The 19,439-nt window shown below is 47.8% G+C and overlaps 1 protein-coding gene and 1 long non-coding RNA gene across 2 annotated transcripts in view; one reads left to right on the top strand and one right to left on the bottom strand.

The window, feature by feature from the left end:
* Nucleotides 1-7,678: 7,678 nt before the first annotated feature.
* On the bottom strand, nt 7,679-9,067 carry LOC147601574 (uncharacterized). The gene is made up of 2 exons (XR_015257772.1): nt 8,983-9,067; nt 7,679-8,190 (listed from the first exon to the last, which is right to left on the bottom strand). It is a non-coding gene; the product is annotated as an uncharacterized LOC147601574 (long non-coding RNA).
* Nucleotides 9,068-9,319: 252 nt separating this feature from the next.
* ACVR2B (activin A receptor type 2B) overlaps nt 9,320-19,439 on the top strand; it is a 101,029-nt gene continuing 90,909 nt past the window's right edge. Inside the window, exon 1 of the mRNA XM_086741781.1 lies at nt 9,320-9,661. Coding sequence (XP_086597907.1) covers nt 9,610-9,661 — 52 coding nt within the window. The 5' untranslated portion in view covers nt 9,320-9,609. The remainder of the gene's footprint in view (nt 9,662-19,439) is intronic.

Below are 19,439 nucleotides of genomic sequence, written 5' to 3'. Positions count from 1 at the left end.
ATCTCCATACTGCACTTTCCATCTGTTTAAAATAAGAACAAGGGTGTTTGCTGCTCATTGTTCAAGTTTCCTAGCAAATAAAACGTGATGTATAAGACCTAACTGAGCAAGAAGGCACAGGTCCTTCTCTCAAGAAGTCTGTGTCCTACAGTAGCAGCAGACAGTGAGGACAGGGGCAGAACAGAGGTGCACTCTAGTTCTCTGAGAGCTCATGAGTTACTCAATTGCAAGCAGGAGATCCCTATTGTGGCAGGTCTTCCCAAATGCTGAAGTGCTGAATTCCAATAATTTCAATGGCAACTGGAGGAAACAGGAAAACAAAGCTGGATAAAGCCTTCTAAAGAGGCCCCTGGTACAGCCAACAGTACCCCAACCATTCCTGCGAGATCTTTGTCTACCACCTTCCTGCAGTGACAATTCCACAGCAGCCTGCGGGAACATCCCTGTGCTGAACTGTCCTCAGCACTGGGAAGTTTTTCCTGATCTTTTACCTATGTCTTTTCTGCTGGAGCTGAAGCCCATTACTCGCCCTGCTTGCAGAAGGTACAACGACACGTTGTGCCACTTCTCTTTCCATCAGCCTTGCATGCATTTGGCAGCTTGCTTTGTCTTGCCTTGGTCCCCTTGTCCCATCTTCAGACCATACACTTCTCTCTCTCTCTCAGCAGGTTTTCTACCCTTCCAATCTTTCTTTTTGGGCTTTTCCTAGCTGAGCCATTTCTTTCCCAAGGTCTGGAAATTGTTCTTGAGCTGAGACCCCGCTACCGCCAAGCTGAATGCAGGGACCATCCTATGCCCTTTGCAGTGTTCTACACTGGACAAGAATCCCAGGAAGAATGTGGGAATTTTGCAGTGCTGGATTTCTCCTAGGCTGCCAAGCATCAAGGCCTTGGATCTTTTTTTCTGCACGGCAGCAGCCTGGCCAATTGCTCCTCATCTTGTATTTGAGAAATTGATTTTAACTCCCCTGCCAGGGAGTGCAACATCTTAATTACTTCTGCGGATAAAGCCCGTTGTTCCCATTCTGATCAGGACTTAAGAGATAAGTAAAGCAAAGCCTATCAGAGATCCTGCAGAAGCTTGAGCTGGAACTCAGGCCACCGGAATACCCTCAACCAGTACCTCTGACATACATCCTTCACCCTTATCATCCTTGTCCCATGCCACCCTTGTTTTTTTTTTATTTAAATGTTTCTTCTCCTCCATTATTTCTGAATTCTTTTAAAAACTGGTGTTAGCAGCCACTTGCAACCATTTGAACGACAGTAGGTGAATAATTAAGGATCTGTGTGCTACTCCACAGCATGGACAGGCCACAAGAAATGGGAAACAGCTTGAGCGCTTGCTGGATTATTGATAATTTCCTTGTTGCCAGTTCCATGAGTGGCATTTGGTGGCAAGAATGAAGGACAAGATCAGTGGCCTTTGGGAGTAAGAAAGGCTGGGTGGATATGGGGCCAGGAAAGTCAAGATATGCAGTCTTCCTGCCAAAGGACCTAATCCAAATTTAGGGGACACCAAGACATCTACAAATAGGTAAAAACTTGAGGCTGGCTACAAAAATAGTCTGTCTCATTCTTCTGAAATCCATGGAGAGGCACTGCCCATGCCAGGAACCCACAATACCCTGGCATCACAGCCTGCAGGGCTGGCAGTTCTCACTTGTGAACACATTTATCACTGATAACATGCCAAAATGTCCGAGTCGAAATCCGGGGAGCTCTGAGAAGGAGAGCAGCTTCTTCTCACAGGCATGACCGAGTACAGTAGTACTTCACTTGAATCAGTATTGGCAATGTGTCACTCATGTCTCTCTACAAAATTGATGGATCAGTGGGTGGATTCTTAACAGAACAGTTTTTTATACTTTGTACTTTTAATGTCCTATCCTCGGAAGCTGAGGAAATAGTCTGAGAAAGGGCGTTAGGGAAGCTGGGCAAGAAGCAGTTGATAGGAGGGTAAAGAAGTAAGACCAAGGTGGAAGCCCATGAAAGCCAGAAATAGCTTGGACAAGCCCATCAGGGAGCCCTTCAGCACCCCAAAGAGCTGCGGTGTAACTGGGAGGGCTGAAGGGAGAGAAGTTCCCCAGAGCTGAGGAGCATGTGCCAGAGACGGTGGCACGGGGAGTCCAGGACTTCAGCAAGGGAATTCAGCCCAAGAGACGGAGCAAAGGTTGTGTTGCGGTGCCAGAAATATGAGGAAGGGACAAAAGGGATTGCATGAGCACCTCTCAGGAATGACACAGGTCAACAAACAGTGACAAAGGGAGGAGGATGGGCTGGATGACACCTGAAGATCCCTTCCAACATTAGCTCCTGGCTTGCACGTTGCCAGCTGCCAGCGTGTGGGATGAGTTTCCTCCAGGCAATTTGTACCAGCATTTCCCCACGGTGAGCAGCAGAGACAAACACTTCATCGTGTAAGAACAGTCTCTGCTCCCAATAAAGACAAAAGGAAAACCACCTTGCTAGAACTACCAATTTATTAAATACCATCTAACACAATAATGTTGCACTTTAAAGCTTAGTGCATCTGCCTCACTCTATTTATACTGTGGTCTTGAGTGTTTATCACCTCCTGCTAATGGCAGTAGAGTATTTGCCACAAAAATTTAATTATTTGCCTTCTTTGAGAGGGTATTTTTCCTGATTAAAGGCTTCCTGAGAGCAATGCAGGAAGCACTCAGCCCCACCGGGCATTCTTATACCCTAACCACTGAAATCTGGGACAAAGGCCAGTAATCTGGGACAAACTCTAAAAATACACCAAACGCTCCAGGATGTATTTTATTGGTCCTTACATACACGCCTCGAGTGTGTCGGCAAGCAGAAGGCCACAGGTAAGAGTAGAGAAATAAACACTCCAGCATGGTCCAGCTGGCTGTGGGAGGAATACGGATAATTTTCAGAGAGACATGGCACCTCCGTATGAACCTTCCCATTGTTAAACCTTCATTGCAACCAGTTTAAAAACCCCCAGTCTAGCTTTTTAAACAAAATACCGGAATTTGAAAGATGTTCTTCTGCCAACCAAGCACCTGGGGAGGGAGGAAGGTGAAGGAGCTGGAGAGATGACAGACCTTGGCTCTAAGCTGCCGTAGCCACCGCATACACTTAAAATCACCTGTGCTGCATTTTCAGGTCAAACATCACCAGCTGAAGACAATGTGGGTAAATACCTACTGTCTTCTCTTAGTGAAGAGGGCAACTTAAATAGATGGAGTTAGGGAACAGTCCAACGGTGGTGACTGTTCTCACTTGTAAGATTCAAAGGTTGTTGCATTCCCAGGCTCTTTTTCATAGTTTATTAAGGTTGGAAAAGATGTCCAGGATCATCAAGTCCAACCATCAGCCTAACACCACCAACACGATTGGACCCATATTTATTTACCTTCAGCTTTTAACGGAAGGAGGACAGAGTGCTTTACAGGCTCAGAGCAAGAGATTGGATGAGGCTCTGAGCAACCTGATCTAGTTGGGGATGTCCCTGCTCCTTGCAGGGGGGTTGGACTAGATGACCTTTGAAGGTCCCTTCCATTCTATGATTCTATGATTTATGGATGAATCTATAGATTTATAGATTTATAGATTCCCATTACTGGAGGCTGTCACAGCCACTGGGATTGTCACCAAGAAGCGATTCTGGTGCTGCTACCACCAATTTGGGAGCATGTTTTCCTGACAGGCATCGAGGCAGTCTTAAACACTTCAAGCAGAAGCGCTTTTGCTGCCATGGCACTTGGTAATCTGTTTGAATGGCTAAGTACCATCGGCTGGTAGAAACATCTTCCTCCCACCAAATTTAAAATTCATTGACTTCAACTTGCTACAACACGTGCTCTTGGCAGTTAGAGAGATGTTTAGATTTATTAGGAGCTAAGCATCACCAATAGTGAAATGATTGTATTTGTATTCTACAGGGAAACTGAGGCAGAGAGCTTGAAAGCAGGACGTTAAAATGAAATTCTACAGTTTGGTACCACAGTCCACTTACTCTGCTTTTCCTGACTCCCGACTGGCTTTTGCAACAGCTGGAGCTTTTGTACATGAGGTTCAGGGAAGTCCCTCTGTGAGCTGTGAGAGCAGCACAGCTTGATGCTTCGGGGGAATTTGAACGCTGGCTTCTCATCGCTAAAAAGCACAGTTGTGCTCAAGGGCATGAGACAAAGCCGGTGGCCACAGTAACCCTAAGTACGGTGAATCTCAATGAAGAAAATACCTGAAAGGAACCTCAAACATCAGGCAGACCTTTGGCGCTATGTCCTGGGTTAAAAAAAGATAGAAAATGCAATCCTTTACCAATTAAGCACACACCGTCATTGCAGAATCAGTCATATGATGTCCGTAATCCTCCTTGTCTGAGCACAGAAGTCTCGGACTCGAGCGTGGGCGTGCTTTGGTTCCCAGCGAGCTGGCGTGACTTGGGGCTGTGGAGTAGAGACGAGACTCTCCTTTTTTGGGGGGTTAACACGCTAAGGGTAGAGCTACCACCCAGCGCCAACCGTCCTCTGGAGCCTTCTTGCAATTAAGTTCCCTGCCCAATAGGCCAGACAAATCATCCCGGGTTTAAAGGGAAATAATTATACGACGACTTTGTTGGTTACAGTGGTAAAAATAATGAGCTATGCCCCAGAAGTCCTAACAAAATTCACGGGTGAGTAAAGTGATGCTAAAGATCCAACTTGAATAAAGCTTTGGCGTGTGGCTCTGACGTCGGCTGACACGTGCCAGTTGCTGTTATTTACACTTTGATCAAAATACAACTGAAAACCAAGGGAAAAGTTCCAATTCCAGAGGACGGCAAAACTGCTGTTTTACGGGCATCTTGCTAACAGATCCCTTCGCTTGGTACATTCCCCTCTAATCTGTCAACATCTGATGCCTTGCTCTTTAGTCTGGAGCCAAGAAAAGCCAACAAAAAATACCTCCATAGAGTTGAGGGCCCATCCTGTCTGCCGTATCACTCGCTATTTTTACCGGCCGGGCTGAAGCCAAACCTCAAAGGGCAAATTTGTCAACGTGGGTGGGCTTTTTTAGTGCGAAACCCAAGGGCTCGTACAGACAGTGGCAAAGACCATCTGCATCCATGTCTGGAAGTTCAGGCTCTAATTTAAAGCTGCTTCAAATATAGAAATTCCAGCAAAGTTAATTGTAGCTGCGTTACGGGGAGGTGACAGCAACCAGTCCTTAGAAAGCCAGGGAAGGTTTAAATCTGCCCCAGCTCTGCTCCCTTTAGAGACAGGCAAAGCCACTGGGAGCAGAGTCAGGCTAATACTGGGTATAAATTCGACTGGGAAATTCTGCAGGTGAGCTACCAGCCACACAGCAACGGCATTTCTGGAAAACAAGGATAAAGGTCTTTAGCAAAACCACCTTTTCTCCGCAGGTTGAGAACCGTGCAACACTGCCCTGCTGTATTAATTGGCCTGCGCTTTAAAAAGCTTCCTAACTCCGCTCACAACTGAGAACGGAGCTTACCGTTACACTACGAAACTGCTCCGTAGTGTGGGCTGGTTATCACTGGGAAGCGCTTAATTACAATAAAGCATTTAGTTAAAGTGACAATTTATTTACTCAAGGTTATGAATACAAATTGTTTTTTCTTACCCATGCATTTTGAAACGGGAAGGTAGAGGCTGAGATCCCGGGAGTTTCTTTAGGCTGAGTGATTTCCTACCAGCAGCTTTAGGAACCGATATGGGAACCGCAGCCTGGGAACCAGTTTGCCATCTCGGGGCTTCAGCACGCACTTCTCACCTGTTCCAAGTAATGCAAGTTTTGCTTAAGATGACTGGAAACAGGTCGCTTTTATTACATCAGAGCTCTGTAACCTGCCACGAACCAACGCCGAGCTGAAAAAGAAATCCCCGTTAGTGAATACATGAAGAGATAAAGGCAACACTGGGTCCCCTTCCCCCAGTATTTTCCATGTTTTATAACACCTCTGTCAGTATAAATTTCCATTCACTGAAGAAATTACATTTCACGAGAGCTACAATAGGATTTTAAGATAAATGACATGCGAGCGCTGCAGTTTCGTACAGGCTTAAGTGATCCAAGTATCTTTATCACGTGCGGGGTATCAAAATACAGGAATTTGACTTGTTACAACAGCCACACAAGAAAGATTGAGCGTCGCACGAGGCTGCAAAGCATAAAACCATCCTGGCTAAAATTTATTTTAGCGCAGAAGGGTTTTTTAACTGTTCAGTGTAATTATTTAAAAACGGCCTGAGCTGTGCAGCTCTAATGATAACTGGGAGCAGGAAAAAGCTCTTTAAAACGCTGCTCGTAAGGGCACTTCTTGCAAACACTGCCTGCTCTTAACACTTGCTACCTTCGTTCACTGCTATTTCCAAAATTCTTGGAGGCTGACGAAGTTTTTAAGTGTCACCTGGCTAAGGCTGTAACATTATCTCCAACGACAATACTCACTCCTGGGCTTTTATGTTGCAAGCAGAGAAAACATTTTAGCTTTTCAGGAGGGTAAACATGTCCCTTGTGAAACAATGTAAGCAAGACGGCCTGCGATTTAATAAATGAAAAATCAGGGTATCGTTTATCCCCGGGGCAAAAACCGCCCTGGGCCCGGCTCTCTGTCGCTTTGCGCTTTGCAGCATCGCCCGTGCGGCGCGGCAGCACCCGGTCCGAGCGCAAAAAGCCCCGCTACGCCTGCCATCACCCCAAAGGGCCCCGGGGCCGCTTCCTCGATGGCGATGACAGCCGCCTGGTCAACCCACTCCCAGGCCTCTGGCTGTAAAGCACAAACACAGGTACTGTGAAATGGGGCTTTTCATAGCAGAGCGATTAAAAATAGGAGCGGGGTCAGCCGGGGAGCGTTTCAACCCAGGCAGGGACGCAGCCCAAGTGATCAGCCATGCCGCCCGCTCCCGAGGGCCAATATTTTATTGGTATGAACCAAAAGTCTGGTTTTGACTAACCATGGGGATGCCGGTACGGTGAAACACTGGGTCACATTTTATCGTCCCACATATTTCTCCGCACTTCAGCCACTTAGTAGCTGTTTCACAACTTATTCCTCGAAGGAAATAAGCAGAAATATTGGCCCATTATTTGCTTTTGAATGAAATAAGCAGCCTTACAGGAAATATTGACCCATTATTTGTCTCTTCTCTCGAGGCTCCGAATGCACCCCGAGCTGCTGCAGCCCACGGCCAGGACATTTACTCCTTCAACCACCGTTTTCCACTCCCTCTTGCACCCCATGGCGCCTTCTCAGCAGTGCGTCCCGCAAGTGTTTGGTGACAAAAATCAGTCTTTGTTGCTTCCAGATTAAAAAGAACAAACAAACTCTACTTGTGAGTGTTTGTTTCTGAAAGAATAAGGATTGATCCCTCACCCATCCCTTTGACAGACACATCTCCTTCTTATTTGCCGTCCACGGTTTGAGTAGCTGGGTGACATTACCCACCTTGCTTTTTCTGTGCCACAGACCTGCCCGGTATGAGCTCTTTGTGGGCTTGTTTTTGCCACTTTTTCGTCAAAAAAAACCTATTTTCTCAAGCGTTTTTTGTAGCTTTACCCACATCGCCTGCCGGGGTGCGCGTTCGCTAGAATGTTTCCCCAAGAGTCTCGTGCTTAAAATTGCAACCACGCTATTCCGACACCGACTCCTCTTTACTCAGAGCAAACAGATGAATGAGGTACGATACCATGAATGATACTATTAATCAGTTTATTGCAACTCCACCTAGGAATCCCATTCACAGTTAAGACCTTGTTACACAAGCACTGTACATATATAAAAAAAGTCTCCAGCTTCGAAGAGGTTACAAGCCCGTATGAAAGCCTCCTGAAGTTTCCTGCGTACTTCTTACTGTAAAAAATGATACATATTTCTTCTTGGAACCAAACGCTTCTCAAACTTTTAAAAGAATGACTCATCTTTACTCTTATCTCCCTCCAGAGGAAAAAGCAAAAACGGTTTTAGAAATATTTGTCCCCATTGGACAAATCAGGGAGAGCTGACCTGCGATTCACCAGCATCCGTGCTGCAGCCCTTTCTCCAGATGAGTCAGTGGAGCTCGCAGAGCCAAAGTCTTGGGAATGACCCAACTTCAGCATCTTCCCTTGCTCTTCCTTCCCCTCAAGATTCCTTCGGTGCTCCCTAATGCCGTATTATTTAGTTATAATTAAAATAAATTGCAGAGAGAGTTCAATTCCTGTAGCCCTGGCAATGGAGAAAACCTTCTTAACCCTGAAATAGCCTGAAAATTGACGCTGCCCCTGCAGCCCTGGCACCCCTGACACTGGCCTGAACCATGGCTCCTGCACGACCTTGGGGTCGAGAGGCTTTTTTGGGTGTAGGGGGCTCCGGGGCAGGTGGGACACGAGCAGGGAAAATACATTCTCACCAGCCTGGAAAAGAATAATTTTTTAAAAGATTTTTTTTTTTTTTTTTTTTTTTTTTTTCCCAAGGACAGGGTTTATTCCGGTCCCGGCTTCGGGGCGCGTCCTCCACCCTTCATCCTCTGCCCCGGTGTGTCCCCCCCCCGCCTCAACCCGCCTCACCCCGGGGGGCGGAGGGGAGGGGGCGCGGCCGTGACGGGCAGCCCCGCTCCCCACTCAGCGGCCGCGGAGCCCCCGCACCGCTCCGCCCCCCGCCAGCCTCTTTGTATCAAACATCCGGGTTTCCCCCGCTGGCTCCGCTTCGGCTTCTCCCTTTTTTTTTTTTTTAGAAGCCATTTTGGACTCGGTTCAGTTTTTTTTTTTTTAAATTGTTAAAAAAAAAAAAAAAACAAAAACCACAACAAACCTCCTCTTCCCCCCCCCTGCTTTTTTTTTCCGCCTTTTTTATTTTTCCCTTTATTTTTCCTCTCTCCGTCCCCTGTACATGGCAACTCCCGCCCCAGCCTCTGCTCCCGCCGCCCCCTCGCTCCGCGCTCCGCGCCCCGCGCAGCCCCCGCGATGCCGCCACCAGCCCCCCCCCCCCGCCTCCTCACGCCGCTCCGCGCCCCCTTGCCTGCCGCTGGCTGCGGGGTCGCTCCCCGCGCAAAGTTCCGCTGCGTGTGCGTGTTGCGCGGGGAAAGGGAATGCGCACGTGTGCGTTGTTGGGGGGGGGGGTGGCGAGCGGGCTGCTGCGCGCTTTGCGCGGGGCTGCGCCTGCACTGCGCGGAGAGCGCGGGGCGGGGGGGGGGGGTGCGCGCGCCCGCGTGCGCTCGCCCCTGCTGCTGGGGGAACCGGAGGGGCTGGGTTAGGAGGAGGAGGAGGAGAAGGAGGAGGAGGGGGGTGGGGGGCAGTCGGTGCGCGGTGCACGCCGCGCTCCCAGCACAAAAGCCCAGGGAAAGAAAACTCTTGGAAAGCTGGGAGCGAACAGCGGGGCCGGGGCGAACCCTCCGGGCGCTGCGGGGCTGCTCCTCTCCTCTGGATACATTTTGCAACTGCGAAGGAATTGAATCCGATTTATTATTTTTTTTTTTTCCCCCCAGGATTTTTTTTTCTTCTTTTTAAGAGAGAGCGAGAGGGCAGAGCCTCGCTTCTCCCCCCCTCTCCTTCTTTCACTCTCTCGAGCTTTTTATTTTTATTTTTGTTTCCCTTGGGGATAGAGGGGCACACGAGGAAAAAAAAAAAACCACAAAAGTAAAGGAATATGATCTCTTCGTGGCTGACTTTCGCCTTGCTTTGTGGAACTTTCTGTGCAGGTAAGTGTATTTCTGCGTGTTTACCTCCCGCCCGGGCGTTACGGTCGCTCCTCCGCATGCAGAATTGAATGGGCCGTTGCAATTACTTTGCAGCCACCCTCCAAAAATCCACAGCAAAGCAATCCGCCAGCCTGCAAACTGGGGAGCAACCCCACCGCTGCGATCTGCTCGATTTTCTTTAGTATTATTTTATTTTATTTTGCTTTTTGTCCCCTCAGCTCCCTCCTCCGTTTTCTCCCTGCTCCCAGGACAAGCTTTTCCCGTGCTGCTGCTTTTTTTTTTTTTTTTTTTGTTCCCTTCGGGGGAATTAATGGCAATGTAAACAAGGCGCGATCTCGAGGAAACTTTACAAAAATGGGCATTTACTTCTGGGCGGGTGCTGCTGGACTGGTGGTGGTGGTGGGGGAAGGTGGGGAGGTTGCGGGGGTGGGTGGGGGGGAGAAGCTGCGAACAGCGGGAGGAGACCTGGGGGTCGCTCCCGAATCGTGCGGGGCCGCTCAGGTAGTGGCCGTGTGTGAGCGGGGCTGCGGAGTCCTGTAACCCGGGAATGGGGGTGTGGGGGGCACCCACGCCACCCTGGAGTGGATCCCCCCCCCGAAGACCAGATCACTGCGGTCCCATCGAGGTTTTTACCTCTTAGCACGAAACGGAGCGGTTTGGGGCTGCGGGGAGCTGGGAGAAAGTTGGGGGGAAAAAAGGGGGTGTGACTGGGGGAGCATCCCCCGGGAGGGGGCTTTTGTGATGAGGGGGGGTGTGTTTATTTTGTATGTTCTTCATCCCATTTATGTTAGGGAACGGGGCTTGCTCCCAAAGTTCAGCTCCCACCCGCGGGGTGCGCGTTTTGCCGAGGGGCGCGGGGTGCAAGTTAACCGAGAGCCCGGGCACGGGGTGGGTGGTCCCCAAGGTGCCCCATCCCGTACTGTGGGGGTGTCGGGAGGCCTCAGCCCCCCTGTGCTCTCGCACTGAAAACGCGGGCACGCTTGAAGTCCCCACTCTCCCCACTTGTTTTTATTTTTTACATTATTTTTTTCCCCCCCCATGCCTTTTTATTATTGCTGCATATTCCGCGGGAGGCAAAACCGAGGCGAGTAATTTTGTGTGCTCCCCTCTTGCCTGGTCACCCCGACCCCTCCTCTCGGGGGGGGGGAGGCTGATCCTGCCCCCTCCCCAGCCCCGGGCTGTGACTTGGGGCAGTAACAGAGGCACGGGGTGTCATGGGGCGGAGGGGGGGGGCTGTTTGTGGCCGGGGGCTTCCCGGGTGTGGGCGGCAGCGATGCCGCAGCCGAGCCCTTTCCCCGCTCCTCGATGGGCAGCCGGGGGGAGTTCCCTATCCGGAGGTGGGGTGGGGGGGGGGGTTCCCCGCGTGTCCGTGTCCCCCTGGGGAAGGGGCTGCCCGGCGGGGCCGGGGCACGGCGCGGGGGGAGCGGGCGGTGGAGCTCCCGTAGCCGGGGCTTCCTTTGTTCCGAGTGCCCATTAAATATGCGCTGCCACCGCCTGCCTTTGCCATTAGAAACGCTCCCATCGCTTAATTATTGTTATTTTTTTTTTTTAAAGTCACGTCGAAAGTGTGTTTGTGTGGGGGAAGCAATAAAAAGGGAGCGTGCGATAAAAAAAATAATAATAATAATAAAATCAAATGAATGTGATGGTGAGCAAAGGCAGCTTGGGCTTTTTTATCCGGTGGCTGGGACACTTGTACGCAGCTTTGTTTCCATGTGTTGGGAAGGGGGTTGTGCGGGCTTGTATATACATGGCAGTGCTGAGGGAGAGCAGGTATTTTGGAAGAAGCAGGCGGGGGGGGGGGGGGGTTGGGGGGTGTGTGTGTGTGCCATCAGGATTCGTGGTTGCTATCATCACAACAGCTCTCTTGGCTGGCAAATTCTATTATGTGCACGAAGGAGATTTATGGTCAGTGTTATTTTCTTTCCCTGTAGCTTGGAATCCTTTTATCTGGGGTGATTCAGGGAAAAGAGATGGCTTCCGGGTTTTTTTTTGTTTTGTTTTTGTTTTGGGTATGGGGCTGGGGGGTTTTGGGCTTGGGTTGGTTTTATTTTAACCTGATCCTATGGCTGCGTGCATACAGTGGTAGAAATCTAAGTTGGAGGGGAAAAAAAAAAGCAATTGCTTTAAAAAAAAAAAAATTTAACCCTGAAAGCTTCTTCAGTGCATGGTGTTATGAAAAGGATGATCTGATAGGGCATACCTACGTTGACTTCTTCTTGAAAATACAATAAAGAAACCCCCCCAAAATGAACGTAATTTTGTTTATTTGGAAAGGTCCTCTTGGATCACTGAATCAGTGCATTAGCAATTCTGTAAATCCCTCCATCTCTTTTAAAGCCTTTTTTTGCCTCCCTTGTGGTATTTATATTTATCAACGGAATCTTTATTGTCCAGTTTTTCCTAAAGCTGTTCATTTAAAAAAAAAAAAAAAAACAAACCTAAAACCAACCAACCAAGCAAACCAGCCTCAAATACCCGAAGTTGCAATGTGTTGCTGGGATTCGTAGCACTGGGCTTTGCTTGAAGTCTGTCTTTTGTGTTTGTACATGTCAGGACTGTGCGAAAGTGGTGGGCTTTTCGAAAATCGCTTGACCTCCATTGTTGATGCTTCTCACCGCTACCTTGCCTGGCTGGAACAAAGCAAGCACGGGCTGCTATTCTTTTTTTTGTGGTTGTTTTTTTTTTTTTTTTAAATCTGTTATGCTTAATTTTTGGAATACTGAGGATTCATTGAGCAAAACATTATGTTCATTTTTAGCCCTTTGTTTGCAAATTTTCTGCAGCCCAAATGTTCAGAAATCATGTTTTAATCTACCAGCTTTACAAAATACAGAAGGTGTAAAGGGATTTGTCTTGCAGAATGCATTGCTAACGTGTTTTCCCGAGCCATTACATTACTTTTATTTTGGTGTGAGTTTAAGTAATGCCATGCAGCAATGAGCTACGCTGCGAATGGATCTGGTCTCCTCTTTCACTGTCTTGTATTTATCCTCTTGTGCTTGAGAAAGGGAATAAAACTGGCTTCATTAGCTTGCTAATTAAACACAATGAAGTGCGTGGCCCAAGGTTAATGGCAGTGGCCTTTAAAAACACAAAACTCCTGAACAGGTGTTTGGGATATATATACATTTTTTTTTTTTAATCTGTCATCAAATCTAGATAATTATACCACCGAGATAACCATTGTCACAGTTCTGTGGAGAAGAAAATGCTATGTTAGTGATGCGAGTGCGCAGTGTATTATTTTTAGTGGCATTATTTATAAACACCTCTCCAGGTCCTACACAGCCTGTGGTTTAACTCCCCCCTTGTCCCCCCTCCTCCTCCATTTCAGAGTATCTTCTGCACCTCCCCTTTGGTGGAGGGTTTGGTGCATCTGGCAGGGTTAAAAATTCCGTATCCCTGGACTGGAGGGAGAGAGTCTAACCTGAGCCTGGGTAGTTCTCTAAAGTATTTACGCGCTGACATTTCTGCCATTTCTTCTGTCTTTGAGCAGCCCATCCAGGCTCCTGCTTGCTTGATGAGATAGTGAGAAACGGCCAAATGAAGCGGAGGTCTCTCACTCCGCGTTGGAGCTGTCACCAGCCTCCTGTCCACTCTGGTCTCCATCAGCTAAAACATGCTTGTCAGGTTTTTTTGTGCTTTACGTGACGCAACAGTTGTAGACCTCCCCTGCTGCCACTGAATAGATGGTGGAGAAGAAAGAAACAAGCCAGCCTTACTTTTTCCTTCCTTTTTTTTTTTTTTTTTTTTTCTTTTCTCTCCCTCCCACCGTTTTCCCCCCATCCCCGGCACGCACACGCTCCTCGCTTTGCCGATCAACCCGTTGGTTACGCCAATTCTGGGAAGCCGGACATGGGTTCAGATGGAAGAGGAGTGGCTTTTGGAGCCTTGGGGATGGGACTGGGGGGTAGGACCAGCTCAGGGATCCTGCTGCTGTGATTCGCATTGTGCATGTCCAGGGGTGGATTCCTCTGTAGAAGTGTTGCATTTGTAAAAGGAACCAAGGGATGTTTATACTAATTTAGCGAGAGTGAAGGAGGTGGATGGGAGTGATGGTTCCCGGTGAAGGTCTACTTGTGTGCTCTGTCCATGTGGTGGTGCCTGTTCCTAGAAAGCCAGGACACCTTTAAAATGAATAAATAAAAGTCAAAGTTAGTCCACTTTTGAGCCTTGTAGTGGAAGGTGGTCTGGCTGTCTTGTTTCAGGGCCTACTTTCAGAAGCATTTCTAAAACGTCACATTAATAGTGGTTGACCATGTGGAGCTGTGCTAGAATAGCCAGAAGTAAGTGGCATTTTAGTAGCACTGCATGTGTCAGGCCCCGTAAAATACAACACCTTTCTACAAGACACACTCAGGACCATTTTGAGCTTAATGTAGGAGCTGTAGCCTAAAAGTTGCGGAAGTGGCTTGAGAACCCCTCTGCTTCTGGCTGTGCGTGGCCAAGGCAAGGTGATTTGCTGGATGCCCCTTCTCCTGGGAGAACTGCAGCCAGTGCGGGGGCCACGGCCTCTCCGTACCGTCCTTAGAAATCTGTGCGTCCAGCCCTGTCAGCCGGCACTGAAGACGCGTTGTTGTCATTTAGGAAGGGTGAAGGCAGGGGAGAGAACCCAGTTGAGTCAAGACCCAAGTGAAAGCCGTGATGGGGTCTTCCCCTCACGGGCAGCTTTGACGAGCAATGAACTGCTTACGTGCTGAGAACGTCTTGTGAAGGTAACTCTTATGAAGTCAGGGTTGGTCGGTACCTGCTTCAGAGTTGGCTTTCTCTTGCTGTTGGACTGAAGGAGCAGCGTCGAGAAGGCGGCGGTGTTTTCCAGGTTCCTCGGTCAGCTGTGGGCAGCGGCCATGCCTCGGCAGGACCGCAGTACCCAGCATCCGGCGCGCTCGCCCTAACAAAACATTGTGGGAAGTTGGGAAATGGGAACCGCAGAGCGTAATCTCTGCTTTAAAGAGGTGTTGTCTTTCCCTTTCATCCCTCCTTGGCCTTTGATTTTAAAACTAGCAGGGGGGTGTGATTTTCTTGCCTGGCCAATAGCGCTGCCCGGATCTGAATTATTCAGTGTAGCACTTGGCATTCTGCGCCCTCTTCCCGCTTAAGCTCTTTTTCGCCTGTTCCTTCATGTGGAGATTTTCACATCAGTGAAATTGGATGTGTTTAAGAGAGGTGTTTGTGGCCACAGCATAAGCTCCCCTCTCCCCTGCCTCTCCCCTCCATTAACCATTGAGGATCAACTGATGTCTGATCTCCTCTCTTCATTATTGCTCCGTTCTGAAATAATTATCTGTCTCTTTAATCATTTGTTCCTTTAAGGTATATTAAAAAAATATACATCACTTTCCCCCCCACACCCCCAAATCTTCCTCGTAAGTGTTCTTGGAGCCACTGAAGTCAGAGGGGCAGAGAAGTAAATTAAAGATGAAACGCTTTGTCTGCCTTTTGCAGACCCAGCACATTTTATACTTAGATTTGAATATAACCGTTGGTCTTTTTCACCAATTTTATGTTCTTTTCTCTCCTCCTTTACTGTGGTATCGCTTCAATTCAAACTGAAAGTTAAGAGCACCAATTGTCAGTGTACACCGTAAAATAATAATAATATGCTTCCTTCCAGCGCACAAGTGCCTCTTATTTTGCCAGTATTTGGGTCTTGTTGCTCTGATTGTGTTATTGCATGTGGCATTGGTCCATCATGCTACTCAAGGAAAAAAAATACATTGCTGATGTCTAGGTGCCTTGAAAAATACGGCTCCTCTTTTGCAAAGTGCTGTTTGCATAGAGAGAAGGTCCCTGCCCCAAAAACGCTGAGCGGAGGGGCCAAGCATGAGAAAACGTTACTGTCTGCACGTGCTCCCCACTGCATCGTGGCTCACCCAAGGTCACACCAAATATTTTCTACCTATGCTAAAAAAATAAGCTGCGTGAGGAAGTGTTTCTGTATCGGGTAGAAACAGGCTTTAATGTGGTAGTGTGCTCTGGCCACTTTAAGTGGGTTTGTTGTTTGTTTTTGTTTTTTTTTTCCTTTTGGTGACTTTGGAGGTGGTCAGTGAGGTTTTGCTCTAAGAGAAGATCTTTCCCTTTTGGACTGGGGTGACTGTAAGCAAGAGTTGGCTCATGCATAGAGGTTTGTCCGTTTAAATATAAGAAACACAGCAGAAGGAGCCGAGCCTGTTTGTGCTCGGCTGGAGGAAGATGCGAATTACCCATTCCTCATTAATAATTCTGTGATTTCCAGCTTGGTGTGCCATTTCATGGCAGGTTCGGTTTCGGATCTTAGGGGAGCTCTGCAGGCACGAGGTTGCTTGGAGGACGATGCAGGGCTGGGTGCGGGCGGGAGGCAGCCCCGACCTGAAGCATCGTTTTTTGGCTCTCCGATGGGTTTGGGAAGCAGGGAGCTGAAATTAGCCCATTAAAATGTTTGCACAGAAGCTGTTAAAAGTAAAACTTGTATTCGTGGATGTTTCCATCCTCTTCCTCTAGTGCATAATTTCTGGGATGTAACAAAAGTTTTCCAGGCATCCCCACCTCTTCTGTGGCAGAAGTGACTTCTCCGAGCTCTTGGGAGTCAGTGGCAGGGCAAGAGTGTGGCTCCTCATCCCCTTGGGTCTGCAGCTGGTGCTCTGACCACCACATCATCCTTTTTTGTCCACCTGGGATTAAATTTGCTGGGAAAAATGGGATGTTCTGATAATTTTATGAAACCAGAGGTATCGCTTTGCTTTCTTTCTGCTGTCTCAGTCTCATACTCAGAGATCCGTATACAAGTTCCTCCTCTTTAAATAAAGACAGTAAAGCGCGTTTACAAGAAGAGGCAGTACTTTACAGTCTGAACTACACTAATTTTCCATCTAATTGGATACTCGTGCAGATTAAAACTTGGATTTTTGAACTCGACTCCTCATATCTAATGCCTACCCTTGTGTGGTAATGAAAGAAGAAAAAGGGGCTCGTGGGAGCAGAGGGAGCGCATTAATCCTCCTCCAGTAAAGCTGGAAATGGAATGTGTTGCTGTCAGTTTTACAGAGAAATAAACAAAAACCGGGGGAGATGAGTGTGTCTCTGGCACTTTCCAGACCAAGCCAAGATCCCAGGCTTGTGCTGAATGAGCCCCAAACCACAGCGGCAAATGTTATTTTTTAAAAGCCCACGGTAGTCGACGCTTAGGTTCTGTGACTATTTCTACATTTTCTTATTTCAAGCTTTTTCCCATTACAGAACCTGTTTTCTAACTGGTGGCAGAAGTTTAAATTTTCTGTGTGGTGCCTGTTGTGCTAATGTAATGCTTCTTCCTAATTTCTTGCTCCGAGGTGTGAGATTTTAAGCCTTTGAGTGGATGAGAGGGATAAAGTTAGCTCCGTTTGTGCCTGATCTATCTGATGGTCAATCTAGGCAGCTAGCCCGTCTTTCCTCCAATGTTATCTATTTAAAATGCCTTGTGTAATGGGTGCAACTTTTAAAATTTGGCCTTTAGGAATATTTTGCTTGTATATAATTTACCGCCGCAGACAGTTTTGAATTCCTGGGGAGGGAGGAATGTAACCATGGGTGTGAAATCAAGAAGTGCTCAGTCAAGCTCTGTCTCTTTTTTCCTGACTTTTTAAAAAGCATTTCGTAAAATGAAGGTAGTTTAGGCTTTTAAAGCCCTTTTAGCGTTGTTCTCATGTTTTGCAGGCTGGTGGCTGTTGCTGCAGGTTGGCTGAGCTCTTTGCAATCTCCCCTTTCCATTGGCTCAATTTGCCATCGATACTTTCTTTTTTTGGGAAATGACGGCATTTCGGGTTTGCACACTTGATGCCAAGGCCTTTCTCTGGGGCAGCAAGCTAAGCTTTACGCTATTAGAATTGTAAGGAGATGATGGTACTGGTCTTGGGAGAGCCTGTGAGCTTTGTTAGGCGTTCAAGAGCGAGGAGGCGTTACCTTTTCACTTGAGACCTGTATGCTGCCACACAGATTTGCAAGAGTCCCTGTACACAGCGGAGAGAAACTATGGTTGCCTCAAGATGCAGTGGCTCAGCAAAGTGCAGGTTTCTGGTTATCATGGTGGTAGCCTTGTCCTGACAAGTTCACTCTTGGGACAACCGAGAGGTGGCAATGCAAGCTGTGGGCGCACTGCTCGCTTGTTTCTCCAGTTCTTTATTTTTCTTTCCCTGGTGTCGCAACTGAAACACAGTGGGATTTGTGTTGTCACTTTAGGTCCTGAGAGTAATTAATGGGTTAAGAATGCTAATTCCCCTATATATGTGCAGGCTGAGAAATTCAGTTGTCCTTGGGTTTTCATGGTGGGAGTATCCAGTTACTGCTCAGTGGCTGTTGGGTAGCTCTCAGGTGCACAAAAGTTTGAACTCAGTCCCTTGCTTTCATTTCACATGAGCCCACAACTTACCAGGCAGTTTTATTTTTTTTTATAGAGAATTATCTACTAAAGCATATTCTTACACCTGGGCCAAGGCATTTTCCCAAATACCTGTTGCAGTTGCACTGGATAATGCTCACCTGCTTGGGTCCTACAAAGTGAGTTTGGGATGGTGGTGATGGGCACCGTCGCTGACACATCTGAAGTGGTTCTCAGCTGGGAAATTCCCGTTTGAGTAAGGTGCCTGGGACGCTCATGAGATAAAACTTAGCACAGCCCAAAGGAGAAGAGGAGGAGGGTGCCTTTGATACTTGGCACTGCCTTACCAGGAGGTTGGCTCTGGCTGTCGGTAGATGTGACACCGTGTTGTGAGCGCCTGATGCCGGTGATGATGCTGGAGCCAGAGCATCTCTGGCTGGAATGCTGCCTGGGGACCCTTGGGTGGGGATGCTCTGCCATGGAGCTGCCTCATCCATGCTCCCTTGACTTCCTTCGAAATATTCCAAAGACACACACATATATATATATATATATATCTTTAAATAAAAAAATACATGGAGATGAACATTTTTATCAGATCACTGTTGTTTTACTGCCTCACTGATACAGCAGACCTCAGCCCCTTCCTCAGGCTCCTGAAGCATCCTTTTAAAGTGAAAGCGTGAGGCAGGGGCCTGCAGAAAAGGCAGGCTCGGCAGGCTTAGTCATAGCAGGAAATTACCGTGTAGATTTTAATCACCTTTTAGTGTCTTGGAAGCAATACAGTGGCCCTTCGTTCTCGATTTCCAGGCTTCTTTGCGCAGATGATAAAGAAAAAGCGAAGCCTGATGGAGCATTTCTGACGAGCACGCTTGCTGTTGCTGGGCAGGTTCCCCACGTGGGTGCACGAAGCCTGGATTTTGAAGGTGATGGATGCAAAAGAAAAAAAGGAAACAAACCAAAAAAAAAAAAAAAACCACAAATCAAAACCAGACCCACTGAACGTACCATCCCCGCGGCTGTCGCCTGGCTGAAGCCCTGGCACCGTGCCTGTTTGCATCAGCAGGGAGTTTGGCCTGCAGTGTCCCATCCTTGGCGGGTATTTTAACATTTATATTGTACCTGCGATAGCTGGGGAAGCCTTCTACAGGTAATTTTTTATGGCTATAGATAACTTTCCGTAGATAGCTTCTGCTGTTGTCTAATAGGACGGAGTTAATGCTTCTAAAAGCAAACATGAGAAACTTTTTTTTATTGGTAATAGAATTTCCTTTCTGTGCAGTCCTGTGCAGATCGGCTATTTATTATGTAAATAGCAGCTAGAAGAAGCCCTTCCAAGGTACCTGTAAGGCCCAAAGGTAGATGAGATCACTCCTCCCCTGTTAGATAAGTGAGATCTAAAGGTATCTGACTGTGTCTATAGGCTCCTTTTCTTCTTTCATC

Source organism: Chlamydotis macqueenii, chromosome 2 (assembly GCF_036417535.1).
Source record: "Chlamydotis macqueenii isolate bChlMac1 chromosome 2, bChlMac1.mat, whole genome shotgun sequence".
Taxonomy (NCBI): domain Eukaryota; kingdom Metazoa; phylum Chordata; class Aves; order Otidiformes; family Otididae; genus Chlamydotis; species Chlamydotis macqueenii.
This window is presented reverse-complemented; position numbering and strand designations above follow the sequence as displayed.